The 25,975-nt window shown below is 38.9% G+C and overlaps 1 protein-coding gene across 3 annotated transcripts in view; it reads left to right on the forward strand.

Annotated features, from left to right (window-relative positions):
• Window positions 1-24,508, forward strand: part of RPTOR (regulatory associated protein of MTOR complex 1) — a 376,730-nt gene extending 352,222 nt beyond the window's left edge. For all 3 annotated transcript variants that reach the window (XM_026701786.2, XM_026701785.2, XM_087924955.1), the window contains 5 exons: window positions 7,041-7,168; window positions 8,073-8,159; window positions 20,570-20,686; window positions 21,353-21,482; window positions 22,415-24,508. In XM_026701786.2, coding sequence (XP_026557571.1) covers window positions 7,041-7,168; window positions 8,073-8,159; window positions 20,570-20,686; window positions 21,353-21,482; window positions 22,415-22,483 — 531 coding nt within the window. In that variant the 3' untranslated portion in view covers window positions 22,484-24,508. The remainder of the gene's footprint in view (window positions 1-7,040; window positions 7,169-8,072; window positions 8,160-20,569; window positions 20,687-21,352; window positions 21,483-22,414) is intronic.
• The last annotated feature ends 1,467 nt before the right edge of the window (window positions 24,509-25,975 follow it).

Raw genomic sequence — 25,975 nt, forward strand, 5'->3', positions numbered from 1 at the left:
TTCCCCCAGCCTTTCCTATGCCTGTTTAGAGCTTCCCAAAAATCAATATTTTTCTTGTATCTGCAGCCTGAAGAGCCAATTCTACCTCTAACAGAGGCTTCTTGTCATAGGCACCAAGAAATGTTCCGATATTCTTGATATTTCCTTATCCACACTACCCTACTCTTTACTCTTGCAAAAAGTAAAGCTGTTTACATCAATTGCCATAAAACCAAATCTTTTCTTCAGATATACACATTTCTGTGTAAGCCACTGTGAGAAATAAACTGGAGTCACTTTTTAATAATACTTTAATTAAAGTTTACAAATACTTTGTTTGCTGTTGTGAACCACTCAGAAGTATCTCTTATGAGTTGGGTGACTGTATAAATATGATTGATAAATAAATAAAAGATAAAAAAAAATACAAACCAAGAATAATATAAAAAAGAAAAAGTGCAGAGAAAAAGAAAAATATATAATTAAAAAATGAAACTGTATAAAGCAATGTTATGCTTGCATAATAATATGTATATTTTAATCTTAATCAAATAAATCCACTTTATATTCCTTCTCCTTAACTTTAAAAAAGCCTGATCTTCGAATAATGTCCCACAAGTAGGGATTCTAGGCTTTTCCCTCTTTTAACACTTCTCCCAGGTTCTGCTACTTTTCTCCTACACAATGTTCCAGTTACCTTTTGCTGTTTATCCAAAAATAAAAATAAAAACCCTTTTTAAACTCCTTAAATGTGGATGAAACATTTTCCATCAAGGATAGAATGAAAGTCACGCAATGTAATGAAACTTGCTCTTTTGAAAGTCCTTAACAATCAAAAAACTATTAACACACAATTTCCTAAGGTAGTTAAAAAAGGAAGTGTCCATTTGAAGGCACCAAGCCACAGCTTAGGCCAGGTGACCTTCCCCCGGCCCTCAAACTCTAAGGCCCCCACTCTGGACCACTGTCTTATGATCTCCTCACGGGGAACCACTGAATGGAGCATTTGTGGGCGGTTCTTGCTCCAGAGAGGAATTCCAAGGAGGTGAGCCCTTCACTGGATGCTCTTTGTGCCACTTTCCAAAGAACCATCTTCAGTCCACTGTTGCTTCCTGGAGATCTGCCAGAAAAATAAAGTGTGATCTCCGATGGTTTTGGAAATTAATTCTATCTGGCTGTTAGTAATTATGACACTTTGATCCAGCAATGCAGTTCAGCTAAGACGATGCTAATTTTAATTGTTTTCAAATAAAACTTAATCTGTAAAAGTTAGAGAACATCAGAAATCAGGAGGATGAAAATATTTTAAATGAGGATGATTATTAATTATTCAAAATGCTTCCTACGGTGCTTCATAAGCTCAAACCTGAATCATTCAGCTGCATCTAGCAGAGCAGAACTGTAGAAATCAAATGTGGAAATGTCGATGCCCAGTTGCTAACCCACAGATTTATATACATAAAACCCGGGTACTAAAATTAACGCCTGCAATTCATTATCAGGCAATCCATTACGATGACCATGAAAAAAATAGCATCCTTCATTTAGATCAGGGCTGTCAAACTCCCAGCCCACAGGCCGGATGCATCACGTGCTAGCCACCCCAATGCCCAGTTTAGCGAAGGGGAAAAAACGGAAACAAAATTGTCGTGTGACCCTGCTGTGAGGGGTCCTCAGCTGACTTCTCAGATATTTTGTAAGGATTGTGGCCTGCATCTACAAAGTAAGATAATTTTGTCCAGGAAGTAGCACAGCTGCATGGCTAAGCCTGTGTAGACCATAGATAAGAGTCTTCTTGTTCCTGAGTAACTCATTGCCCACATTGTGGGATAGGTGATTCCTGCTAGCTTCTGATTTTTGCTGAATTGGCAAGGCAACCCCAGTAAGTTCCTCTCTTTCCACAAAGCCAAAGCTCAACAGAGGATAAATTATCCTGTAAATTATACAGTCACTGGAAAAATAAAGAATAGAGTAGCCCCACGGCAAGATAGGCAGCATATAAATTTAATAAATAAATAAAGCACCAGTGTGCCCATTGGTCACTGCCAGTTTAGGCCACTGCCGTATAAGGTCCGCTTAGAAGATGCTGCTTTTCTTCATGATTTTTGTTATAGAAAATCTTATCTCTCTCTCCCCCCTGCCTCACGGCACTGGAGATTGACAGATAGCTTTCGAATGCTGCCTACATATAAGAACATATATTTGAGTTGTGAATCCATATCAGTTACAGCAGGTGAAGAATGGAGTGGGTTGCAGACTATAGCAGTAAGCCCTCACCTTCGGCAATGGAAGGCACCCCTTCCATGTTACTTACACATTTGCTGACTCACCTAGGTATTTCTTCCTGCAACATCTTTGGGCCAGTGATTCTGCTTGCTGTGGCATGTTCCGGATAGGATTCTAATCCAGATTGCAGTCTGGAATGAGGGCATTTCATAAAGAGCACTGCAGTTACTTCCAAGCCCTCTGAGATTTTGGAGGGGAGGGGTGTTTCTTGATTTGGAAGTCTGAGCTTTTGTCCTGTAAAAAAGCCCTCTATGCAAGTCTAGCATCTGAGTTAGAAACCTGGCTGTCCCTTGATAGTCGTCTCCAGCAAACTGTTAAATAATGTTTAATTGGGTAAATACAAACATAGCAGTGATTAAAAATAAAAAGGAGATATTAAATTAGCTAAGCACCATTCTTCAGAGCCAACTCTGGCTATTGCTTAGTTCTGTGGCTGCTTAACTGTAACTTGTTTTTCTTTCTTAACAGCTATGCCCTTATTATTCCAAGCAAATCTTTTGTCTGTAGTGAACAAAAATGCTCCAGCTTTAGATTAACATTGTTGAGTATATTGTTGAGTGTATATCGCAGCTTTGCTGTTTGCATTTATTACTTTTCAAAGGTATTCTTTAAAAAAGAAAAAAAACAGTCCTGAATTTCTGTGCAAATCATTTTCTGCAGAATGGCAACATATGAAGCTCAGATTCCTCTAGCAGCCCATTAAGGCTTCCAGATTCTCCTCTGCCCTTAACCATGGCCTTGCACCTGTTTTTTAATTACCTTTTTCTTTAAAGTGTTTCTCATAAAAGCAGGAAGAATATTCCTTGCCTGGAAGAAGTCATAAAAGCATTATAAAACTACTACCCACTCCAAAGTTTGGACCTTGACAGAGTGAAGCAAAATATTTTCTGGGAAAGTCGTTTTCTTCTTTCTGAAGGAAATAAGGGGCTTTGTAGTTCAATATCCTTTATAGACTCCTGTAATCTTGTAAAATGCCATGAAGTCATGGTGAAATAGGACAAAGTTAGCAGCGGCCACAATTCTCTTTAGAGGGCCATCACTGTAAGTGAGTCACCTTAGCAAGTCATCAATCACTCTTTAAGGCTCAAGAAACAGTGACTGTCAAACAGGATTATTTCTTGGATATTTAGGTCCTTGTTTCAGGACTGATATTTTCCAGGAAGAAGCTCCATCTACTTCCACTATGGTTGGGTTTCCTTCTTATGTCACTTTGCTGTCAGCATAGAGCAGGGGTCTCAAACACAATTCACCTGGGGGCCGCTGGAGGCAGAGTCTGGGTGAGGCTGGGCCGCATAATATTATACTTTATATTATACTTTATATTATACACTAATATTATACTTTCATATCACAGTGGGGGCCACAGGATATCATCCTGAGGGACGCAATTGGCCCGTGGGCCGTGAGAATGAGACCTCTGGCATAGAGCAAGTTTATTACTCTCCAAGAAAAGTTGTGCTTTAAATTGCCTTCAACTTTCTGTATAACTGCTGTGGAGCAAAACTGATTGAGGATAAAAGGGGACATTGTCGAGACATTTATTTGACTTATAAGATTTTTATTAAACTCACCCCTTTGAAATGAAGAGCTATTTCCCCTATTTGTTGCAAGGCAGGACTGGGTCAGTGGATGTGTTGAGCCACTGTCTGAGTACACGTAAGAAGAAGCTGATGGGCTCTGAAGTCTTCTCACATATATTAAAGTCCTTTTTGGACATAAGTGCCTCAGAACAACAATGAGAGTCATAATCTCACTTTCATATATTTCTGCATGATTGTATATCGGAAGTCACCCCAATGTCTTTTTCAGAACAAAGACCATGGGCCACAAAGCAATTTGTGGAATACCCCTGCAGCATCTTTTGTTTTGGTTTTGTTATGCTGTTTTGTTATTGTTTTGTCAGACTACATATGAATTACAACAGTATTTGTAATTTGCTTCTGTAAAAGAGGCCAACAGCAATAACTTGGCAAACTGCACTAAGGTAAAATGACACTGCTCATAAAAACCAAAAGAGTCCCATAGCACTAAGATGCTTGTTACATTATGGCATATACTTCAGGGGAAAATAGTCTAATGTTCCTGCTTTTGAACTCTTTTACTATCTCCAGTTGAAGTGGATAACAAATTGTATTAACAGGCAATCTACCTATCCGATTAAAAATCGCCCAAGACAAATTCATACGTAAGAAAAGGCACATGACACAAATACCAAGGAAGATAATTGTGCAATCAGTCAGCATAGATAAATTTGGAAAGTTATAGTAAATGAGAAAGATGTTACTAATCAGCAAAAAGAAAATAATGGAGAAGTACAGACATCGTTAAACCCATAACAGCCACTCAGAACCACAAAGGCTAGATTCTTGAGTCTTTTTAATCAGATTTACTGTATTAAAAGGGGGAATAGGTTGCAGAATTTTGAAACTGGATAAATGTATTTGTGTGATAGAGAGACTTTCACAAGTCCCTGCAGCTTTCTTGGCAAGGTTTTTTGGAAGTGGTTTGCCACCACTTCCTCCCTAGAGTTGATAGAAAGTGGCTGGCCCATGGTCACACAACTGGCTTTGTATCTAAGGTGAGGCTAGAACACACAGTCTCCTCATCTCTAGCCTGATACCTGTAGATGTTCCAGCCTTATAATGTTTTTCAAACCATTTTTTTCCAAAATTCTGAGAAGTCTATAATACAGGTATTTTCCACTCCACCCCCCCACCCAAAAGGCCATATCTAAGGTGACTTGTCCATATTGGTTAATTAAACAGTCATCTAGGTCCCCAAGTTAAATAGGACATAAGATGTTGAAGGGAAAAAATTAAAAAATGAATATTTACCCCTTTTTGAAAGCAAAATCTTCTCCCTAGATCTGCTGTTAGATTTGGGGTTGCTGAATTAAGGGATTTTAGGGTGGTAAAAAAGGGAGTTGTGTGACTTGCCTAGAACCTTAGTTGCTGGAACATCCCCTATGGCAGGGATGAACAACACTCTTGGACCTCATGGCCACGTATGACACTACCCAGTGGCTTTAATTTTATATATATTTGCAGGTGTACATTAGAGATTCCGGAGTGTTTATTGCAGCAAGACAGACTAGCAGAATCTTGAGACCTTGTCTATGTTTCTCTCTGTCCTATCCTAACTAAACAAAATCAAGGTGTTTTTTTTAATTTCCCCCCTCTTTCTCAGCATTATAACCTTTTCTGGAAAGTAATTATTTCCTCCCCTATTAAGTGCAGACTCACTCATACCTTTCCTATCCCCAGGTCAGCTCTTAATTCCTTTATAGCTACCATCAATTAGCAATGCAGAAACCATAATTTTTTTTTTTCACATTAGGGTTGCTAAAGTGAACTTAAATCTACAAATACACACACGGAGAGGGAGAGGGATCTGTAGCATGGTGAAGTTTGTGTGGGAGAAGGCCCTTCTTAAGAAAAGCAAACTGAGCATTCTCAAGGGTCAGCAGACTCAGCAGGATGGATGCTGGGTATGTCCATGATGTAACTACTGTGTAAAACTTAGGATCTTCTCGTTGTCTGGATGTTGAAAGTGTCAGTAATAATAATGAAAAAAGTTCCAGCTGACTGCGGTGGCCACACTATATATAGGAAAATATTTGAATCAAATCAGCTCATCTTTTCCCTGCATCACACCATGGTTGTGCCTTTGCTTATAAAATTCTGCCACAGTTGATAAGATATGAAGGCAATATGAGAACCCCCCTGTGAATGCTGAAGATCTGTGTTATGCTTCATGTGGGTATTAGGTGGAGTGACTTGTGATGGTCTCCAAATGGCACTAATTAACACATTACAAATATGTTTTTAGACAAGATGTTCTCGCATATGTCTGAGAAAGGCAAAAGTAAAAAGGTGATACAGAGTAGTACACTGAGTGCTTTTAGGTTAGCTCCTGAATTTAAATGGATACCTGTGTCATTGCTTCTCTTCCTCTCTCACCCTCCCTCTCGCTCCCTAGATACATGTGGGAAATTACTTTTTCTTGACATTATATAAGTATCAACTAACTCTCAGTTTAAAATATTGGATCAAACTGCTTGATTTAAACTGACAAGAATTATAAACTACATACACATGCACACACACACACACACACACACACATACATACATACCCACAAGTATAAAGATGAAAACAGTTTGTCCTGTTTTAGTGACATGGCATCTGGGCTGAATTAGTCTAATGTGCTTATGTGGATTGCCTTCTGAAATAATTTGGAAACATCAACTCGTGCAAATTATTAATCATTTTATTGTTTTAAGTGCCTGGAACATTTGACATACATATTTTACAAATTCCACTGGTTGCATTTCAAGCAGAACGCATGTATTGACCTTTAAAGTTATAAACAACTTAGGACTGAATTGTTCTAAGAATTACCATCACCTATTAGTGTATCCAGACAGAAAGATTAATATCTGAGGCCCTAATGTTGCGCTATAGTAACTAGTACAATATTGTACCATTAATAAGAACAATTATATTAGCAGTAACTCCTCATGTGTGAATTCTATTCCACCCAAGATTTGTCAAGCTTAAAATGGGAGATAAATCCTACATTATGCTCTGCCTCTTTTTAAAATATTTTCATCATGATGCTATATTTATGATGTGGTTTCGCTGTGATTTTTTTTATTATCTTCTGTGAATTTGCATGTTTGCATCTGCTTTTAAGAGACGGCCTATGCTTTTTGAACTAAATAAAAAATATGGTCAGCACAATTGCAGCTTTGAATTGTTATGTTAATGTTTCAGGATATTCCCACGGGGGCTGACAGCTGTGTCACGAGTCTGTCTTGTGATTCTCATCGTTCGCTCATCGTAGCAGGGCTTGGAGATGGTTCCATTCGGGTTTATGACCGACGGATGGCTCTGAGTGAATGGTAAGACAGCCACCTCATTCCTCCCTTCAGCAAGGGAAGCTTATGTTTGTTCTGACTTTACTGGCTGGCTGAGGGGCGAGGCATGAAGTAGGAGCACTTGCCCCAACAGTGCTTCACAGATTATTATCAGTTGCAAAGATTATTTTTACCTTCTCCCTTTCCGTATACACCTTAAGCTTGGATGAATTTTAACGACATAGGCCTTCCTATATGATGGATGGATGGATGGATGGATGGATGGATGGATGGAAGGAAGGAAGGAAGGAAGGAAGGAAGGAAGGAAGGAAGGAAGGAAGGAAGGAAGGAAGGAAGGAAGGAACAAATGCTTTGGATGCAGGTTTTTTAACTAAAAATATTTTTTTGTTAACATAAAAGATAGAGCAATGTTATATAATAATCAGGGTTGACTCAGCCTTCCATCCTTCCAAAGTGGGTAAAATGAGGAGCCAAAATTGTTGGAGGGCAATATGCTGACTCTGTAAACCACTTATAGAGGGCTGTAAAGCACTGTAAAACGGTATATACGTCTAAGTGCTAGTGCCATTGCTAATATTATGTGAATTTTTCCCTTGCCTGAAATAAACGTGTGATAGAATTACTTCTGGCATTAAATTATAGGTAAGTTCCTATTACTTTATTGTGCAATGCAGAGTTTAAATCACATACATGCAGGGCACGGTTGCTGCCTGTCTTTTCTCCTGACTTCCATTTTCTTTTTTGCTGTACCTATCAAGCCCAATACTGCTGAAATGAGCAGCTGAAGAAAGAAAGGTGCCTTAGTGTGCCAGCTCTCCTTCAGTGGCTTACAGCTTCACATGCATGGTCAAGCCATTCCAGGAAGCAGATGGTTCTCCTAGGGTTTTCTGGGCATCTTATTTTCCGAATTTCTCCTTTTCACTTGTAGCCGTGTGATGACCTATCGAGAGCATACAGCCTGGGTGGTGAAGGCATATCTGCAGAAACATCCTGAAGGCAACATCATGAGTGTCAGGTAAAAAAATGGAGTAAATGAAAGGGAACAAGAACCTCTGAATATTTATGTGACATTTTCTTGCTAAAACATTACTTGGGGCACTCTTGTTTGAAAAGCTGTCTTCAGTATTTAAACAGCAATGAGGTTTGAGCTCTTTACTTTGGCATTTCTGTCCACCAATTAACTCATGATTCAATCCTGGAGTGGCAAAAGGAAAGCCTTGTTCCTGAGGACAAGTTTTTTGGGGGGGAAGATTGATTAGAACAAACTCTACTCAAAGTAGTTGACAGAATTGTACAGCTCTGCAGCTAATTATCAATCTTATCTAAGATGGGAGTGCTACATTACAGGTAGCCCTCAACTTACAACCACAATTGAGCCCAAAATTTTTGTTGCTCAGTGAGACAGTTGTTAAATGAGTTTTACTTCATTTGACAATCTTTCCACAGTTGTTAAGTGAATCACTGGAGTTAAGTTAATAAGTGAATCTGGCTTCCTGGTTGACTTTGCCTGTCAAAAAGTTGCAAAAGGTGACCATGTAACACTCCAACTGTCACAAACATGAGTCAGTGGTCAGGTTTCCAAATTTTGATCATGTGAGCATGGGGATGCTGCAACAGTCATAAGTATGAAAAACAACCCTAAGTCACTTTTTCCAGTGCTGTTGTAACTTTGAACGGTCAGTAAATGAACTGTTGTAAGTCAAGAACTACTGTATACAGGGAGGGCAGCAGTATTTGCAAGAGGGAGCATCTCAGTCCAAGAGAAAAGATTTTTCAGTTGAACCTCTTGGATTCCCACAGGACAGAAACATCAGTATTGCAATTGACAAGTCTGGAAATGGGGCCCAGTTTTTAGGCCTGATTTCTTTATCCTTAGGGGGAGGATCAGGAAGAAATGTGAGCTGATAGCTCTCATTTTGAAGGAATAATCTTCCACTTTAAATAGGATTTTTTTTCTGACACTGAAGCGAAAGGGAAGATTTGGGTAACTAGCCAAAAACAGTAATTTGTTCATTAGATCTGTAACTTCCCTTTCTTTCAAGAACTAAGGCAACAGACTGGGTTCTCCCTGCAATGGTCCCCCCGCCCAAAGTAACCAAACTGAGGTAGGCTGGATTGACAAAGAGAGCTGTCTGCCAGTTGAGCTTTCATGGCAGAATGTGGCCTTGAATCCCATTCCCAGTCCTTTATTTTAACTACTAGATCACATTGGCACTCACAAATCTTTTGCTAGCAAGAAAGGAAACTTAAAAAAGAAACAGTGGGAAAGATTTCATTGCATGTTCTGAGCTTATTGCTATGTGAAATTATTTCCCTGTCTAGCAAATGTTTGTGCATAAATCCATTTCTTAATCTCAATAAATATGATGTGAGAGCACTCTCTCTATTAAGTGCTCCATTCATGGGACAGCCGAATATAAGTTATTGCCTCTATATTGCCATTTGGTTTTTTTTAGAGAGATTCTTCTTTGGGTTAAGAAAGCATATAAATTCTCTGTGATGTAATACTTTCTCACAACTGCTATTGGGCAGCAAATTCTGTCATCTTATTTTCCCTGGGAATGAAATAAAGACCTTTAATTTGCAGGATGTGAAGTTCTATGTGATACTTTCCTTTTTAGGGATATCATTTTATTAAGAATTTTGATTATGATAGTAAAAACTAATATGAACTAAACTTGCAGAAAATAATAAGACTAAAAAAATAATAAAAACTGCAGAAAAAAGAAAACAGAAAGAAACAAGAAAAAGAAAAGAATGTGATAAAAAGAAAGGACATATATGAAGAAGTGGTTTCTAACCTTCATCACAATAAGTATCTTTTTAAAGTAATAACTCTTCACACCCTATAAGGTTACAAATAGATATCTCTTCATCCCATATCCCATCCTTTAATAAGCAAATCTATAAAGCTTTAATATTTCCATCCTGGGATCAAGCAAAAAGTCCTTAAAAGTCTAAAACTTAGTGACTTTTTTTTTGTTTTAACATGAGCAAATAAATTAACTTTATATTACTTCCTTTTACTTCTAACAGTCTTAATCTTTAATTCAATCAAATATTGTCATAGGAGTTGATTTCTCTTCAGTTCTTCTTTATCCTATCACATAGCCTTTTTCTTCAAAGTTTTAACAGGCCTCTTTTGTGGATCCAATAAGAAAACCTATTACAAACCATTTTATTGGTATATACTTTGTATTTCTCTTTTAATATTTAAAACTTCAGCCAGTATCTTTTGTATATCTAGTAAAGTGTACTTTTCCAAATCATTCCCTTGGATGTTATCTGTAGCTCTACTTTCTCTGTCTTCATAGATAAAATTTGTTCCATAGCTGTCATTCCTTCATTAAGAGCTTTTGGACATAGTCTATCCATAGATGCAGATATCATTACTGACGTTGTTCGTTAGTTTATAAAATTGATAGGCCGCCCATCTTATCCCAAGGTAACTCTGGGCGGCTTACAACCATAAAAGATAAAAACTATGTAAACTAAAAACATAAATTAGGTTTTTTATGTTTTAATTTATTTAAATTCAATTAAATTCACAGTCCAATTAAAAGATGGGGGAGGCAGGAGCAGGATGTGAGGGGAGGTGGGATCCACTGTTAATCCATCAACCGCTTGCATTGTGATGCTCTCCCATTGGAGCCCGAAACTAACTGGCAGAGCCAGGCCTTTAGGCTCTTACGGAAGGTCAGGAGGGTTCGCACCGACCTCACACTGGAGAGCAAGATGGTCCACAGGGCAGGTGTTGATATTGTAGTTACTTGTTTCTGGCTCCATTCTTCAAAGATCTCCTTTAAGATCTCCTTGTAATACAATAATGTTTGTGTCATTTGTAAATACTAACAGATACCAACTTTTATGACTTTTATGTTTTTTCTTTCTGTTTAGAATCTTTAGTCTCCTAGTATCAAGTTTCTGCAATCATAAAGTCACTTATCTTGTTATGACTTACAATAGCCAGGATAGCCAAAATAAACCTGTTTCCTATGAGAAGCTGTTTTTTTATACTGTAGTTAATTCCAAAACATTATAGTAAAAGTCAACACTCCAAAATGTATCTAGAGCCTTAATCCATTTGCAACTTTCTTAGATCAAATTCTTATTTAGCATTTTGCGTTTAATTCAAATTCTTTAAGTTCTTAAGCTTACAATTTTTTTTCTTTTGTTCAGAACAAACTCACCTAATGACTTGTTGTTCCTAAGGTCTTTTCAGATGGTTAATAGACAATTTCCGAAAGTGATTAGAAACTTAGTGTCCTTTAACAGGTTCGGATGTGCTTGTGAGCAAGTTGACTGATCCTTTGTTTCCCCGTACTCAAACCCACAGAAAAATGCTACCCTGCAGTCTCCTCATCAGGAGCAGCCATTCAGAGCACATTTAGGCAATCTCTCATCCTGTCTTTATCCAGGGAGGTTCTTTGCCATGGTCATCAGCTCTGCTTTTGCAGAGACATCTTCAGTTTGTTTGTTTGTTTGTTTGTTTGTTTGTTTGTTTGGTTTGTCAATTCCTTACAAGATAATAGGTATAAGTAAAAATATAGTTATGAATATATGGATACATATAAGAAAAAAAAAAGAAAGAAACAATAGGACAGGGACGGTAGGCACGTTGGTGCACTTATGCACGCCCCCTACAGACCTCTTAGGAAAGGGGTGAGGTCAATAGTAGACACTCTAAGGTTAAAGTTTTTGGGGTTTGGGGAAGAAACCACAGAGTCAGGTAGAGTATTCCAGACATTGACCACTCTGTTGCTGAAGTTGTATTTCCTGTAATCAAGTTTGGTGCGATTAACCTTGAGTTTGTATCTATTGTTTGCTCCTGTGTTGTTATGGTTGAAGTTGAAGTATTCATTGACAGGTAGGACATTGCAATGTATGATTTTATATACTATACTTAGATCGGACCGAAGGCAGCGTAGTTGTAAGTTTTCTAGGTCTAGAATTTTGAGTCTGGTGGCATAAGGTATTCTGCAATAAGTAGAGGAGTGGAGAACTCTTCTTGTGAAATATTTCTGGACTCTCTCAACTGTGTTAATATCAGATATGTAATGTGGGTTCCAGACTGATGAGCTGTATTCAAGTATTGGTCTAGCAAATGTTTTGTATGCTCTAGTTATTAATGTAATATTACCAGAGAAAAAGCTACGTAAGATTGGGTTAACAACTCTTAATGCCTTTTTAGCTATGTAGTTACAATGGGCTCTAGCACTTAGATCAGAATTGAGATGAGAATTCCAAGGTCCTTGACAGAGTTTGGATCCTCAACAAGGTCTTGACTATTCAGCTTGTATTTTATTTTCTGATTTTTTTTTGCCAATATGTAAGATAGAGCATTTACTTTTTGAGATTTGAAGTTGCCGTTTACTTGACCAGGTCTTTTTGAAGAGTAGCAGTATTGTCTGTGGTGTTGAATAGCTTTACATCATCAGCGAAGAGGACGCAGTTGCTCTTAATATGATCACAGAGGTCATTTATGTAGAATATGAAGAGAGTTGGTCCTAGAACACTGCCTTGGGGAACACCACTGTTGACTGGTACCCCTGGAAGTCCCTGTGTGGTGGTTTCCTCAAAGCCTTGATTCTGAATTAACCTCCACAGGCTGCCCTTGCTATTGGGTAAGCGTCAGAGTTTTCAGCAATAGCATTTCTCATTCAAATTCAGAAGGGACTCAAATGTTCCTTGAAACAACAGGGTAGGTGTTGACTCCCATATAACTTTCCTATTATCTTCAGTAACATGCTGTTCAGTTTGTTTTGCCAAAAGAGAATGCAATTCAGGCATGCCATGAAGAATTTTGATACAGCAAATTTCCTGAAGCTAAGGAGACCTCAGGCCAATTGGTATATAGAAGGGGAAGAATGTAATCTTTGTGAATATATATTGAACAGGATGCCCCAGAAGAAAGGCAAGCTAGAAATGTATTTTGCGAATCAAGGAAATAAGCAGATATGATCACTAGTTTAAATCTGTTGTGCAAATCCAGTGATAGAATCCTGGCTAATACTAGACAAAGCCCTGAGCTTCCCAGTGTAAGTCAGTAGCAACAGCAGGAGCTGACTATCAGCTGATATTGCCTCAAAGATGTGTGACTTCATTTCTGTCATCCCAGGACTAAGCCCCTTTGCCTCCTTATGTACTCACTACTGGTTATTTATTTAGTATACTTGTATCCCACATGGTCCCATGCTGGCGTCTAGCAAAATTCAATAAAGAATAATGAACATCCAAATAAAATATGTAATATTATGAAACAATACAGTAGTCACAAATCAAAAGCAGTCTAAACTGGCAAAACAAATCATGGCTACAACATTAAAAGCAAACAAAAAACAAACCCACATAGCCCTTCCAGGAGAAAGGGTAAGCTATAAAAGTAAGTTATTAATTTGGTCTTAAAACATGCCCCAAAAGTGCACAGCTGAAGAGCGCAGATGTCTTCCACAGTCAGAGGAGGGAACTGGTAGCACATGAGCTGCTCCCCAAAGAGCAGCTGATGCCAGGGCAGCTTTCTTCTTGGACAGCCCACAGAACTCGGGAACCCACTGGGTCCCCAAAGACACCCCCCACCAAACCACCCAACAGATCTTTCAAGGGAAAATTTCTTTGTCTAAAGCAGGAAAAGCCCCCTTTACCAAATCTGAAATCTGGTCGTATTAGGCACATGCAGCATTTCTGAGCCTGGATGAACAATGTAATTTAGGGTGAAATTCCTACACTCCACCCACTATGCCATGGCAGGAGAGATGCTGAAAGTTCCTCGTTAAGCAACTTCTGATAGTCTGCAGGTTATTCACCCTGCAATCCCAGGAGTTGACTTCCAGCACATATGGAGGACACCCATTTTAAAGATGTTATAATTGCACTGGTTGAGCAACAGTATTTAAAGAACATAGATTCACAGCCAGGAAAACCTAAGATCGTGAATATGGACATTTATTGACTTAGAAGACAGCAAAAGATTAATTAGAGATCCGCGTGACAGAAAGATATACAGAGGAGAAAAATAATCATCTACCACCCCTCTCCTCTTGTCTCTTTCCTTCACAGGTAGAGAGAGCAAGGTCAGGTCTAACTTCAGAGGTGTGATCTGTCTGCAAGAGAAACACCAAGCAGCTTGAGTGTCTGTTTACTTCTTGTGGGATCTGGGGACATCTCTTTTTCTTTCTACACATTCTGCTTTTATGACTGTAGCAAGAAAGGGCACAGAAAAAGTGACAGCAGTTGTAGATAAACAAATATTGTCATGTCTTTTCTTCTGCCTGTGAAACAAATCTAAAAATCACATTCCTTTGACTCTGAACAAATTACTCACAATTACTTTTGTTTTTCAGCAGTAGGTAGATATTTCAAATAATTTTTACCCAGTAACTAAGTCTCAAGCACTACAATGACCAGAACTCCTTGAAGGTGATGTGAGAATCTCAATGTTGCCTTAGCCCAATAAGCCTTTTCCAAAAGAATTGTCAATTATTTTAGTACAAATGTAGTCTTAAGAGTGAGAGTCAACTTTAGGGACAGAATTTCTGTTTTTATTGATTGTAGCGATGGATGTAAACAAAAATGCAGTAAAAGCTGTTGTAGCACATACAGAATCTTTTGTTAGAAGGATTTTTTTTCTTTAAGATGATTTGAATCTGATCTGATCACTCAGTTATATGTTGCTAGCAAATTACAATTGTTCACTACTTCCAATGCAGAAATTTCTATTTCTATTTAGATTGTTACAGAAGCAAGCCATTAATTGGTAGCAAGGCATGGAAAGACTCCTTGTCGGAGTGTGCAAAATGTTTTGGACTCCAAATGGTTTGTGCTTGAAATGCTTGGCTTCAAATTCACTGCAGGTGTTCCAACCATTCATTCCCAAAAGTGTTTTGAGGTGGAAATGGCCTGAGCCTGAATAGAGATTTATTTGAGCATGTGACACTTCCAAGAGAATTGAAACAAGTGTTTTGTGAACTCAAGGCCACTATTTCAAACCCCAAAGAGGTTGTTTGAAATTCAAAATGTTTTGTCACTCAGGAGGCCGTTTTAGTTTTTGCAGCACTAACAATGCCAGAGCTGGATCATTTCAGCATAATAAATAAAGGTCTCACTCTGTGTAAAAATGGAAGAAACAAAGGCTCTGAACTATACAGGTTATTCAAGAAAGTGTTAGGGCACCAGAAATATAAACCATTGACTTATTTCTATAATCACTTTGCTGCTCGTGCTGTGTGATACAGTGTACCAGTATAAATATTTTAATCAAATAGTTGGGTGGTATGCATGGTAATATACATGGTTCAAATTGTTATTTTGGAATACAAGTCTAGACCTACATCTATCTTACTTCTCCCCACCCCACCCTACTCCACCCACTTTAGTGCCCCTCTTCTCTCTGTAGGGCAGGGGTGCTGCATGATAATGTTGCTACACCACTGGCAGCTTAACACCAGGTGTGAAAGCTGGGGCATCTTCTCCTTGTGGCCTTCATTTCATAGTATTGAGTACTGGCAACTGGATTTTCTAATTGCCTGGCTGAAAAATACAATCTTTTTTTTCCTGCATCAGTATCAGTTGTGTGTTGTTTTTTACTCAATTTGAAGGCCTCCAATTCTGATGGACTGTGACTTCCATCATTTGCAGACAACAAAACTAGAGATTAACACGTTTAAGACAAGCTGGCTTAGACCATGGTTTATCTTTCAGGTAGAAAGGAATTATAAGCTCTCAGCCTTCAAGTAGTTCTGTTGGGTATATGGATACACCAACTAGGTTTGGGTGAATAAATATATGAACCTAGGTTTAAGTGTTTGTAGCTTTAAGCACCAAACTGCAATGTAATTAGATAATTAAGGGTGCGGTTGCAAGCTGCAATAAAAGGCAGTGAGAGAAACGTAACACTTCCTGGTTCCTGGTCACTGGTCCTGGTCTCTCTGCTGTCTGCTGCCTGCTGTTTACTCCTGTTTGAGACGTCTGCTTGTTATTGCTTGTTGGCTACTGTGCTGGATACCGTTTCTACTGAACAAAAGGACTGTTTACTTGGTGAGCTGATATCCTGTGCATACTCAGCGTTGTCTTCGAGAGAAAGGTATCGGAAGGAGAGGATTTACAAGCAGATAAAGACATTGTACTGACTAGTTAATGGACTAGGTTACTGGATGGATATATTGGATAATGACATATGGACTGATTGACACTGCTTAAACTCTGTGTGAATTAAACAACTATTTAAAACTACAAACAGTGTTTTTGTCTCCAGTGTGTGTATACTCTTGGGCCCAGCTTCTCTCTCATTTGGCTGCCTGGCTTGACTGCTGCTGTGCACTCTGCTTGGGGGTTTGTCCCCAAACACTAACAAGTTCACCATCAGCTTCCAACTAATCTGTACACAGTGAATCAAATATTGGTGCTTCCATCATTCATCCTATTATTAGAGCTCTGTTTTTATTTCCATATCGATGCACTATTGCTATTACAACGCTTGCAGTTCCTCCATGAATTAGTACACTCCCGATGGACCTGGAGCTGCCATTCATTCTCCCTGTGGAAATCCTCTTTTGATTGATTTTTTTTAACCATTCAGATAATTCTGGAAGAATGTGACCCTCCCAGCAAAAGGTCCTGTTTGAAAGCAGCTGGCATTGTTAGTAGCAGTAGCAGTAGTAATAATAATTAAATGCTTTAGATATTAGTCTCCTAATAATTAAAGGGAAATGGTCAAATATTGGAACATTCTGCAGTCTGAGGAAAGGGCAAGTTCTAAAGAAAAGAAATTAATGGTAACAATCAAAGAATCCTGCAAAAAAAGTATTATTGACACTTTTGCAAAGAGAGACGTGTTTTTGGAAGCCTTTGGAAATAGGCAGCATACAGATAAAGGAAATAAATACATTAGTACCAAGAGAAGAGAATATGTGTAGCTAAGAGATGAATATCAGTGCACTAATTATGTTACCTAGTTGGGTAATGAAACATCTGCAAGAAAACAACCAAGCTCAGAGAGCACTGAGGACCCCACAAATACTTTCATTCCTAAGAAAGAAGGCTATGGGCATGAAGGACAAATATAAATTAGTTATAGTCTAGACAGGAGAAAAATAACTGTAGAGCAGAAATAATCTAGGTGGTATGTGTTAAGAGGGGAAAAAATAAGAAGGACTGGCAGTTTGAAGAGATTTTAAAAGAAATAGTAATAGATCCAATAAGACAAGTAGATAAAAAAAAAACAATATCCCATATGGCGGTTATAAAAGAAGGAACAATAAATAACCTTTAATAAGGGGGGGAATCCCATGTGCAGAAATAGAAGAATGAAAGTAGAAACAGTCAAGATTAAGTTAAACAAACACTGAAATTACCAAAACAGGCAGAGCAAAAAAGATTAATTACAGATAGTAATGTAGAAGAAAATAGAGAACTAGCAGATATATATTATTGAGATATATGTAATATATGTGTGTGTGTGTGTGTGTGTGTGTGTGTGTGTGTGTTCTTAAGTTTTCGCGGGTACTTACATGTATGGCATTCAGCTCTGTTCGGGTATTTTCCCACATCATTGTAGTTGTGCTTTTAAAGTTGTAGCAGCGTTTCGGCAGAATCTCATCTGCCATCATCAGGCTTCTGTATTGTGTCTGTCTGTGAGTCAGGCCCCCACAGTTGTTTCATTTTAAATTTGGGGCAGCCTATTGCTGTGCCAGAATGGTTTTTTCTTCATCCTGATTGGTTGGGAATCTTGGTCTGTGTTTATTGGTCTTGGAGTTTGCTGTGTTCTGCTTGATTGGTGTTTCTAATATTTTCTGTCTGTTTTGTGGCTCTTTTTGTATCTTGATTGGCTGGCAACATTGTGTTCCTTTATTGGAGGCCTTTTGTGCAGCTTGGCTCCGGGTAAATGGACAGCTATCATTTGTTAGGAAGCTAGGTTTCATCTGGGTGCCTGGTTGGGGTGTGTTTGAACTGGAGGTATCAGGGGGGATCTGTTTGTGCCCAGGTGTTTGCCTGGCTAGTGGTGTGGAGATTTTTTTGTTTGTGAGTGCAGGCTTCCAAATGATTGACAGTCTGGTGGAATCATCTCTTCTATTCATGCTTTCAGTCTTTTTTCAATCCCTATGGCTTCTCTGATGATTCTGTGGCTGGGGTTTTCTGTAGTGGCTAGGGTTTTGGTGCCATTGAAGTTGATGCTATGACCTGTGGCTTCCATGTGTTGGACTAGTGAGGAAGTGTGTTCCAGCTTTTGACTGCATTTTTGTGTTCATCCAGGCGGGTACTTATTCTTCTATTGGTCTGTCCAATGCATGTCGCCAGACATGATGCACAGGGGACTTCGTATATGCCTTGGTTTTCCAGGACAATTTTATCTTTGGGGTTTCTAAGGATGGCTGCTATTTTTCTGTCTGTTTTGAAGGCAGTCTTGATGTGATGACGGTGTAGTATCTTACTGATTTTGTCTGTAGTGCCTCTTATCTAGGGCAGGACAGCTGTTCCATAGGTCTGTTCATCTTCTCGGTCTCCATTATGTCTCAGTGTGTTTTTGTGGATCAAGCCGGTGATTTTGCTTTTGTGGAAGCTGTTGGCTGTATTCATTCATTTCTGAATCTCGTGAAGAGGATGCTATAGTATTTTTTAAAATCAAATTATTTTTACCTTTATTTGCAATAAGGGCACTACAGTTATGATTGCTAAACTTACCCAAGGTCATAAAATCTAAAAACTGAAGGCTGGCCCTGGAATGAGCTCTGCATGTTTCATACCATTGCTGTTGGCAAAATTATTGGCAGTTTTCTTCCCTTTTTACAGCTGCAGGAACAGTGGATCACATACAATTAAAGTTTTGTTTTAACAATGGTTTGGTATCAGAAACTTTAAAATATAGGAATTACATTGTTTCTCCTTGTATGAAAAACAATCAGTGTATTTAATTTAGAGTGTTTGATTTCCAACAGGGGCTAACAGCATCTCTCTTTTTTTCTGCTTCATATATTATAATTGTCTTCCTTTCCCTCTTCTTTTCTGTTCCTTTCTCTTCCTAACCTGCCATCACCCCCCCCTCCAGGTGTTCCTAGGTTTGTTAAATTGAAGTAGTCTATCACACCTTTATTTGCCTTCTGCTGGAACACAGTCTTTCAAACTTGGCAACTTTAAGATGTGTGGGCTTCCAACTCCCAAGATTCTCCAGACAGCTGAAGGCCACACATTTCAAAGTTGCCAGGTTTGACAAATCATCCCTTGAGAACTCTCTAATGGCAGGACTAGGACAGGTAACATCCCAAGGGCTCCAGGATAGACCTTCTCAAATCTAAAGGTCCTTGGCAGCACCTACTGCTGCCTTAATGTCTGAGTTCTTGATGTGTCTGAAGAAAAGCAGCTTTAAAAGCAGCTAAAGATTTCCCATTACTGCCTGCTAACATTTCAATATTGGCATTTAAATGATTGCACTGACATTCAAGGCTTTGACCAGACTTATTGATGCCATTTTTGTGATTTCTTTTTTCCAGCTGTTTGTGATCATTTCTCTTAATGCAAGTGCAAGAGAGGCTGAGGTCAATATTCAATATTCCAACAATCTTAATTTGAATTTCTTGGTAATTATTATATAAGCTGAATGACACTCCCTCCACTTTCAAAATCATTCATTCTAAAAAAAATGTCACAAACATGTCTTAAGTTACTGCTGCCTGTCTGTGATGTGTGTTTGTTGTTAAACAAACCCAGTGTTTGCTATGGTGCTGTTTTCCCAAAAAACAGAAGTAACTGTCAGTTTTCAGCAAAACCATCATAAGACACAGTCAAATGACCATGGGACACTGCAAATAGCCATCAGTGCATCCAGAGTGCAGAAATCTGACCATGGGCTGACCATTGGAACTTTGAATCCGGGTCATAAGTCCCCTTTTCAGGTAGGTCATAAGTCAAGGACTATCTGTAGTCCAGGTAAGAAGCATAACCAAGATTATTAGCTCTATACTTATTGTAAGGTTACATTGATAAGTCTTGCAAATCTTTTCCCTTCTTTATTTTTAGTCTCTGGAAAACTAGGGAGGGTCCCTTCTGAGATACTTCCTATACCCCTTTTGTTTCTGTGGACTGAAATACATTTGGCATGGTAGTTGTCTAGGTTGATAGTCTTCCTCCTGTTTTCCAGGATCATTACACATGGTTGGAGAAATAAAAAATGAAATGACCCATACCGTATGCATTATTACCTTATATATAAATGAGCTGAATCAAATATATTCAGCGTGATTTCTATACTATCTCGAGTTTTGTGGATACTTTCTGAAAAAGAGGCTCACAAGGGTGAACAAGGCAAAGGAGAAATGTTGATAAACTAAGCATTAACTTGCTTAATTTGACGCTAATTAGAAGTTTCTGAGATACACCATCTCTTTTCCATGTTGGGACAAGTTATTAATAGGCCGTTGCTTCATCTGTCTGCAGCGTAAATGGAGACGTCCGTTTCTTTGATCCAAGAATGCCAGAATCAGTAAAGGTCCTCCAGATAGTCAAAGGATTAACGGCTTTGGACATTCATCCCCAAGCCAACTTATTTGCATGGTAAGATCTAAAGGTTTTCAGCCAAGGAGCTTTTTGTTCCTCCAGAAATCATAGGAAAGAATTACTTTATTCTTAAAGACACTTCAGTTTCTTTTCCTTAATTAAGCATATCATATCTGAATTGCAAATATGTGGACCACCAATAAATGGCAGCTTTTTATGAGTTTTATGTATCTCTTTGTTACCATCTAATAATCATCTCCTTTTTGCTGTCCATAATATATTTTTATTTTAATATAAATAATACATCTTATTTCCTTTGCTTTGTGAAGCTGTGTTTACCTCTTAACATTTTCCTTAAATTCAGCACCTTGGCTTTTGTTCATTGTGGTTAAACTCACTGAAAAAGCCTTTCCTTTATTGAGAATAGCCAATGTCCTATATCCAATTTCATCAGCCTGCCATTTGAGTTATCAAATCAGACCATCCCGAAGTTGCATGTTCTAATCCTATACCTGTGACTTTTGTTGAGCAACTCCATCTTTTACTCCAAGATTGTTTTTGGAAGAGGTTATATTGAAAATTCAAAGAGTTTTAAAAAAACAACAACTATCACTTGGCTGGTATGAGATGTCTTGGAATCCATAGTAAATTAACAGAGCAGAAAAAATATGCTCTTAGGTCTTAGCCTTTGGAAGTTTACTATTGTTCTGTTTTACTTTGCAGCGGTTCTATGAATCAGTTCACTGCTATCTACAATGGGCATGGTGAGCTGATCAACAATATCAAGTATTATGATGGATTCATGGGCCAGAGAGTAGGTGCCATCAGCTGCCTAGCTTTTCATCCACACTGGGTCAGTCTCTTTTCTCTGATATAGAACTTCACTTCTAGAATTGAATATGTTTTTAAAAGCAGGATTGGTAAAGGTATCCAGAGGGCATATCATTAATTACAGTTTTATAATTTATAAATGGCATTACAATTATTATTTTAGTTTTAGGTTTCTTACAATGTGCTTTTACTGTACTGTAAGCTGTCCCAGGAAAACCTGATTCTGGAAGGCAGCACAGAATATTAAAATAAATATACATATACTACACTAACGGTTCATTTCACAAAATTCTAATGCTATTCCTATTACTAGATCAGAATGCTCAAGTGCTACTGAATGAAAAACTCACCTGTTTAACATGTGAGAATATTTATGAGCAACTTTTATGCATTTTTTTAAAATGAAAGTAAAATCCAGTCCACAATAATGAAGCCGCCTCAGCTTGTCAATATTCCTGATCTTTCAGTCAACCTGGTGCCTGTTTTATTTAGTGAGGTGAATAAAGTTTGAGCACTCACCCAGAGGAAGCTTTCTGTATATTAGACAACCTCATGGCTGTATTGTATACCTTTTTAAAAAAAATATACCACCTTTTCCTCAAACCCCTGAGAAGTTGCTAGCGATTTTCTTGCCTCACTTGAGAAAAACAGCTAGCTGTTTCCCTGCTTTCTGAATCTCCCTGCGATGAATTGTAGGCATGAGATTCACCCTCCCTCCATTCACCCTGAGACAGAGAAGGAGGGAAGTGCCTCAGCAGTGGTAGCAGATAAACCCAGTGAAACAAAAAATGCCTTTGATCCTAAAGCCAATCCCTTTTTCCCTTTGTGGGAGGAGGAAAGTTAGTGCTAAGCACAAATTTTGGCTGCCAATTAAGGCCAATCAGAATTAATAAGTCCCTACTTCTACCTGTGTACATAATGTACTTTTCCCCCCCTCTCTTTCTCTATCCACAGCCTCACCTGGCAGTTGGAAGCAACGATTACTACATCTCTGTGTACTCGGTAGAGAAACGAATCAGATAACAGCGTGTGACTGCTTTGTCAGGGCTGGACATCTTCTGGCAGGCGAAACCATGCCTCACTTACGATGTACATAGTGAAAATATGACTTGAATGTTAGTGTTGGCTGCTGCTGCTGCTGCTGCTGTGCAACCCCGTGACTTGAACATTTTTTTTTCTTCCTGACTTAGCTACTGATGACTGCATCAGAGGGGAGGGAGAGAAACGTGGTCTTCTTCCTAGCCGGAACTTCCAGGAGCTATTGGAAAAGGAGAATTTAAATTTTCAGCGAGTTCCACCACCCGCCACCACTACCACTACTAATGGCTGCTTCTCTGGTTGTTTAAACTTCTTCTTGGAAGAGGGATGGGGTTTTCCTCTAAATCAGGAATGAATTCAGAACATGCTCTACTGTTCCACAGGTTCTTCCTAGAAAGTCTGTGGCTGCTACCTGTTTTTGTGCCAAGTGCTGCCCTGGCAGTTGCATGCTAGCAGGTTGCCTGATTTGGATAGTCCATGGTGTATCTTTCCACTCTGTATGCCACTGGCCACCTCTGTCATTCACTGTCCTGCCGGGAACAAGAGGAAAAAAATTAAAGGAGAATCTTAAGGGAGAGAAAGAGAGAGAGAGAGAGAGAATGTTAATGCTGCAGATAATAGAGTTGGCTGCCACTGTGGAAGGGAAAATAGGAAAGTACCCCCAGTTCCGGTGATGTTCATTGGAATACAGGGGTACATCTGAGTAGCTACATGAAAAAGCATTACAGGGCAAGAGACCTTCCCCTTTTGTGCCCTTTCCATCCTTAAGCAGTGACCCTCTGCTCCTTTCACTCATGGCAGAACCCCTTAAGCACAAGAAATGGCCTGCTACCTCTGCATAGACAATAAAGATTTCACTTATCGTACCACTGCCTTAAATCCGCCCTCCCTCCCCAATTCTGACTTACAGAAGTGCTATTGATCAGCTTATTAATGGATGCAGATACCTGCAGCAGGCTTAAGGCCAGTGCCCACATAGAAGTCCTTTCTCTGCTCCAGACACTTGCACAGTGGCAAGCTCTGTACATGCCCAGGACTTTTATATTCGCAGGCGCACGTGATCACTGCAAAGAACGGTTGATTTCCCATACTACGGAGATCATGATCTGGCCAAACCTAAGAGAAATTATTTCATGTAGAAAACTGCCTCAATAGCTTAAGTTCAGAAGGCCTTCCTTGAATTGTGTGAATTATACCTGAATTGTGTTAATTGTTCTGGCATTGGCTCCAAGGGCAGATGTCCACAAAGCCGTGGAGAAGCATGAAAGTGAAGTCTCGCAACTGTGAAGAGCAGGGAGCCATCCTCTTCATCTTCTCTATGATGGAACTGAGCATTGTCTTGCTTGCAGAATCCACCTCCCAGTTCTCATTATGAAGCCTGCTTTGTGCGTAGTTTGCTAGCCAAGAACCATTGCCCAAGCTGCAAAATTAGCGATGGAAATAAATAAGTGGGTGATTTTATACCCCAGTTTGCTGATTCGAGTGTCAGCTCGGCTGGAACATTTAATCTTTGTCCTGTCCCCCCCAATTGCCCTGCCTGTCCCTCCCCAAGTGGCATTTAACTCAGGGAAGGTTAAATAGTTGATTGTGCTCCTAAGCATCAAGCCAGAGTCTGGGATCCATTTATAACTGACTTAACCTACACAATTAAATGAGGATTTGATTTTTATTTTTTTTTGTAACCTATATCCAATGTGTTTATTTCAAGAACAAGATTCCTTGTGCTTCCTCTCAGCTTGCATAGCCAGAAGTAAGGCTATGGTAGTTTTTCTTTCAAATGCCATCATTTTTGAAAGGAAGAGCTGTGCTTTTTTTTTTTTGCAAAGATCTGAGATGGTGATCCAATCATGAAGTTTAACCAAAACTCCAGAAAGCATCCAGCTTACACAGTTCACTTCTCTATTTATTTTCAGGAAAAATGAAAAGGAGTAATAAACCACCAGACGATTGTAATGTAAGAATAAAACAATTAACAAAATAAATGTTAATAAAATGTAAATGCCAGAAGAAGCCCTTGGTCGTTAGGGTGCACTATTGTTTCGATGCTGTGAAAGAAACCTGGGGAAGGGATGGGGAGGGAGAGGAGGGGACAGTTTGAAGATGGTAGCTCTCCTTTCTTGGGCAGAAGAAGAGAAGGTAAGCACTGCTGCTTGGATCGCCTGCCTCGGCTGCCTTAACTTTTCTGCAAGAGCTACAGCTATTCTTTGATTTTCAAATTGGCTGGGCAGAAAATGGTATCTGTGTGTCTATGTGTGTGAATGTGTTTGTGTGAGCCTGGAAAATCGCCTTGGCTCCTGTTTGCCTGTGATCTACAGCTCACACTAGAGAAGAAACGGCAAACAGAGAAAGAAACGAGTATATGAGAAGCCAATAACTCCCAATCTCTGCCTGCTTTGACATATGTGGGGCTTGCAACAATATATCAACCTTTCAGGTGTAGTGAAAAATAAAATTGGGTTTGGGGGCAAATGTGATATTCAGAAAAAATAAGACTTAGTATTTAGTTTTTGTTGCTTCTGGGAATGACAAAATAAGACGTATAAACATTGCCCCAAATCAAAGCAAGTGAATTTGGGGAAAAAATAAGTAACCTAGGTGAATCTCAGATGACAGCACTACCAACTAGATATGCTTCTTGATCTTCTATGCAGCCCTCAAGATGATAGAAGTTTTCCTCTTTTTTACATATTTAGTAATATATTGCACTTAGTAATGCATTGGCTCTAAGTATGACTTGCATTCTGTCCTCTCCATCTTCACAAGAAGAAGATGTAACATCAATACCTGGGAAGACCCTGGAAAAGATCTGCGAACAACTAGAAGCAAATAAAGTTATACCTAATAGCCAGCACAGGTTTGTTATAAAAAAATCATGCCAAATCAATCTTATTTTATTTTTTGATAAAGCGACTAAATTAGTAGACCAGCAAAATGCTGTGGACAGAGTATACTTAGATTTCAGTAAGGCATTTAACAAAGTAGACTGCAACCTACTTCTTGGTAAGCTAGGAAAATGTGGTATAGACAACATCACCACCAGACGGATTTGTAGCTGGCTGACAAACAGCACTCAACAAGTAGTCCTTAATGGTACTGCATCCACATGGAAAGAAGTAAGCAGTGGGGTACCACAAGGCTCCATCTTAGGCCCAGTATCTTCATAAATGATTTAGATGAGGGAATAGAAGGGGAACTCAAATGAATTTTCAGATGACACTAAACTGGCAAGAATAGACAACACCCCAAAAAGATTTTGACAAACTTCAACAATGGGTCCTATCCAACAAAATGAATTTTAATATGGAGAAAAGATTTTTTTTTTTCATTTAGGCAGGAAAAAAAATCAAAGGTATAAGTACAGATTAGGCGAGACCTGGCTCAAAAACAGTAACTTGGAAATGAGTCCTAGTAGATGATCACTTGAATAGGAGCCAGGAGTGTGCAGCAGCAGCCAAAAAAGCTAATACAATTCTGGGT

Source organism: Pseudonaja textilis, chromosome 2 (genome assembly GCF_049901715.1).
Source record: "Pseudonaja textilis isolate UNSWEBS1 chromosome 2, rPseTex1.2, whole genome shotgun sequence".
NCBI classification, from domain to species: Eukaryota; Metazoa; Chordata; class Lepidosauria; order Squamata; family Elapidae; genus Pseudonaja; species Pseudonaja textilis.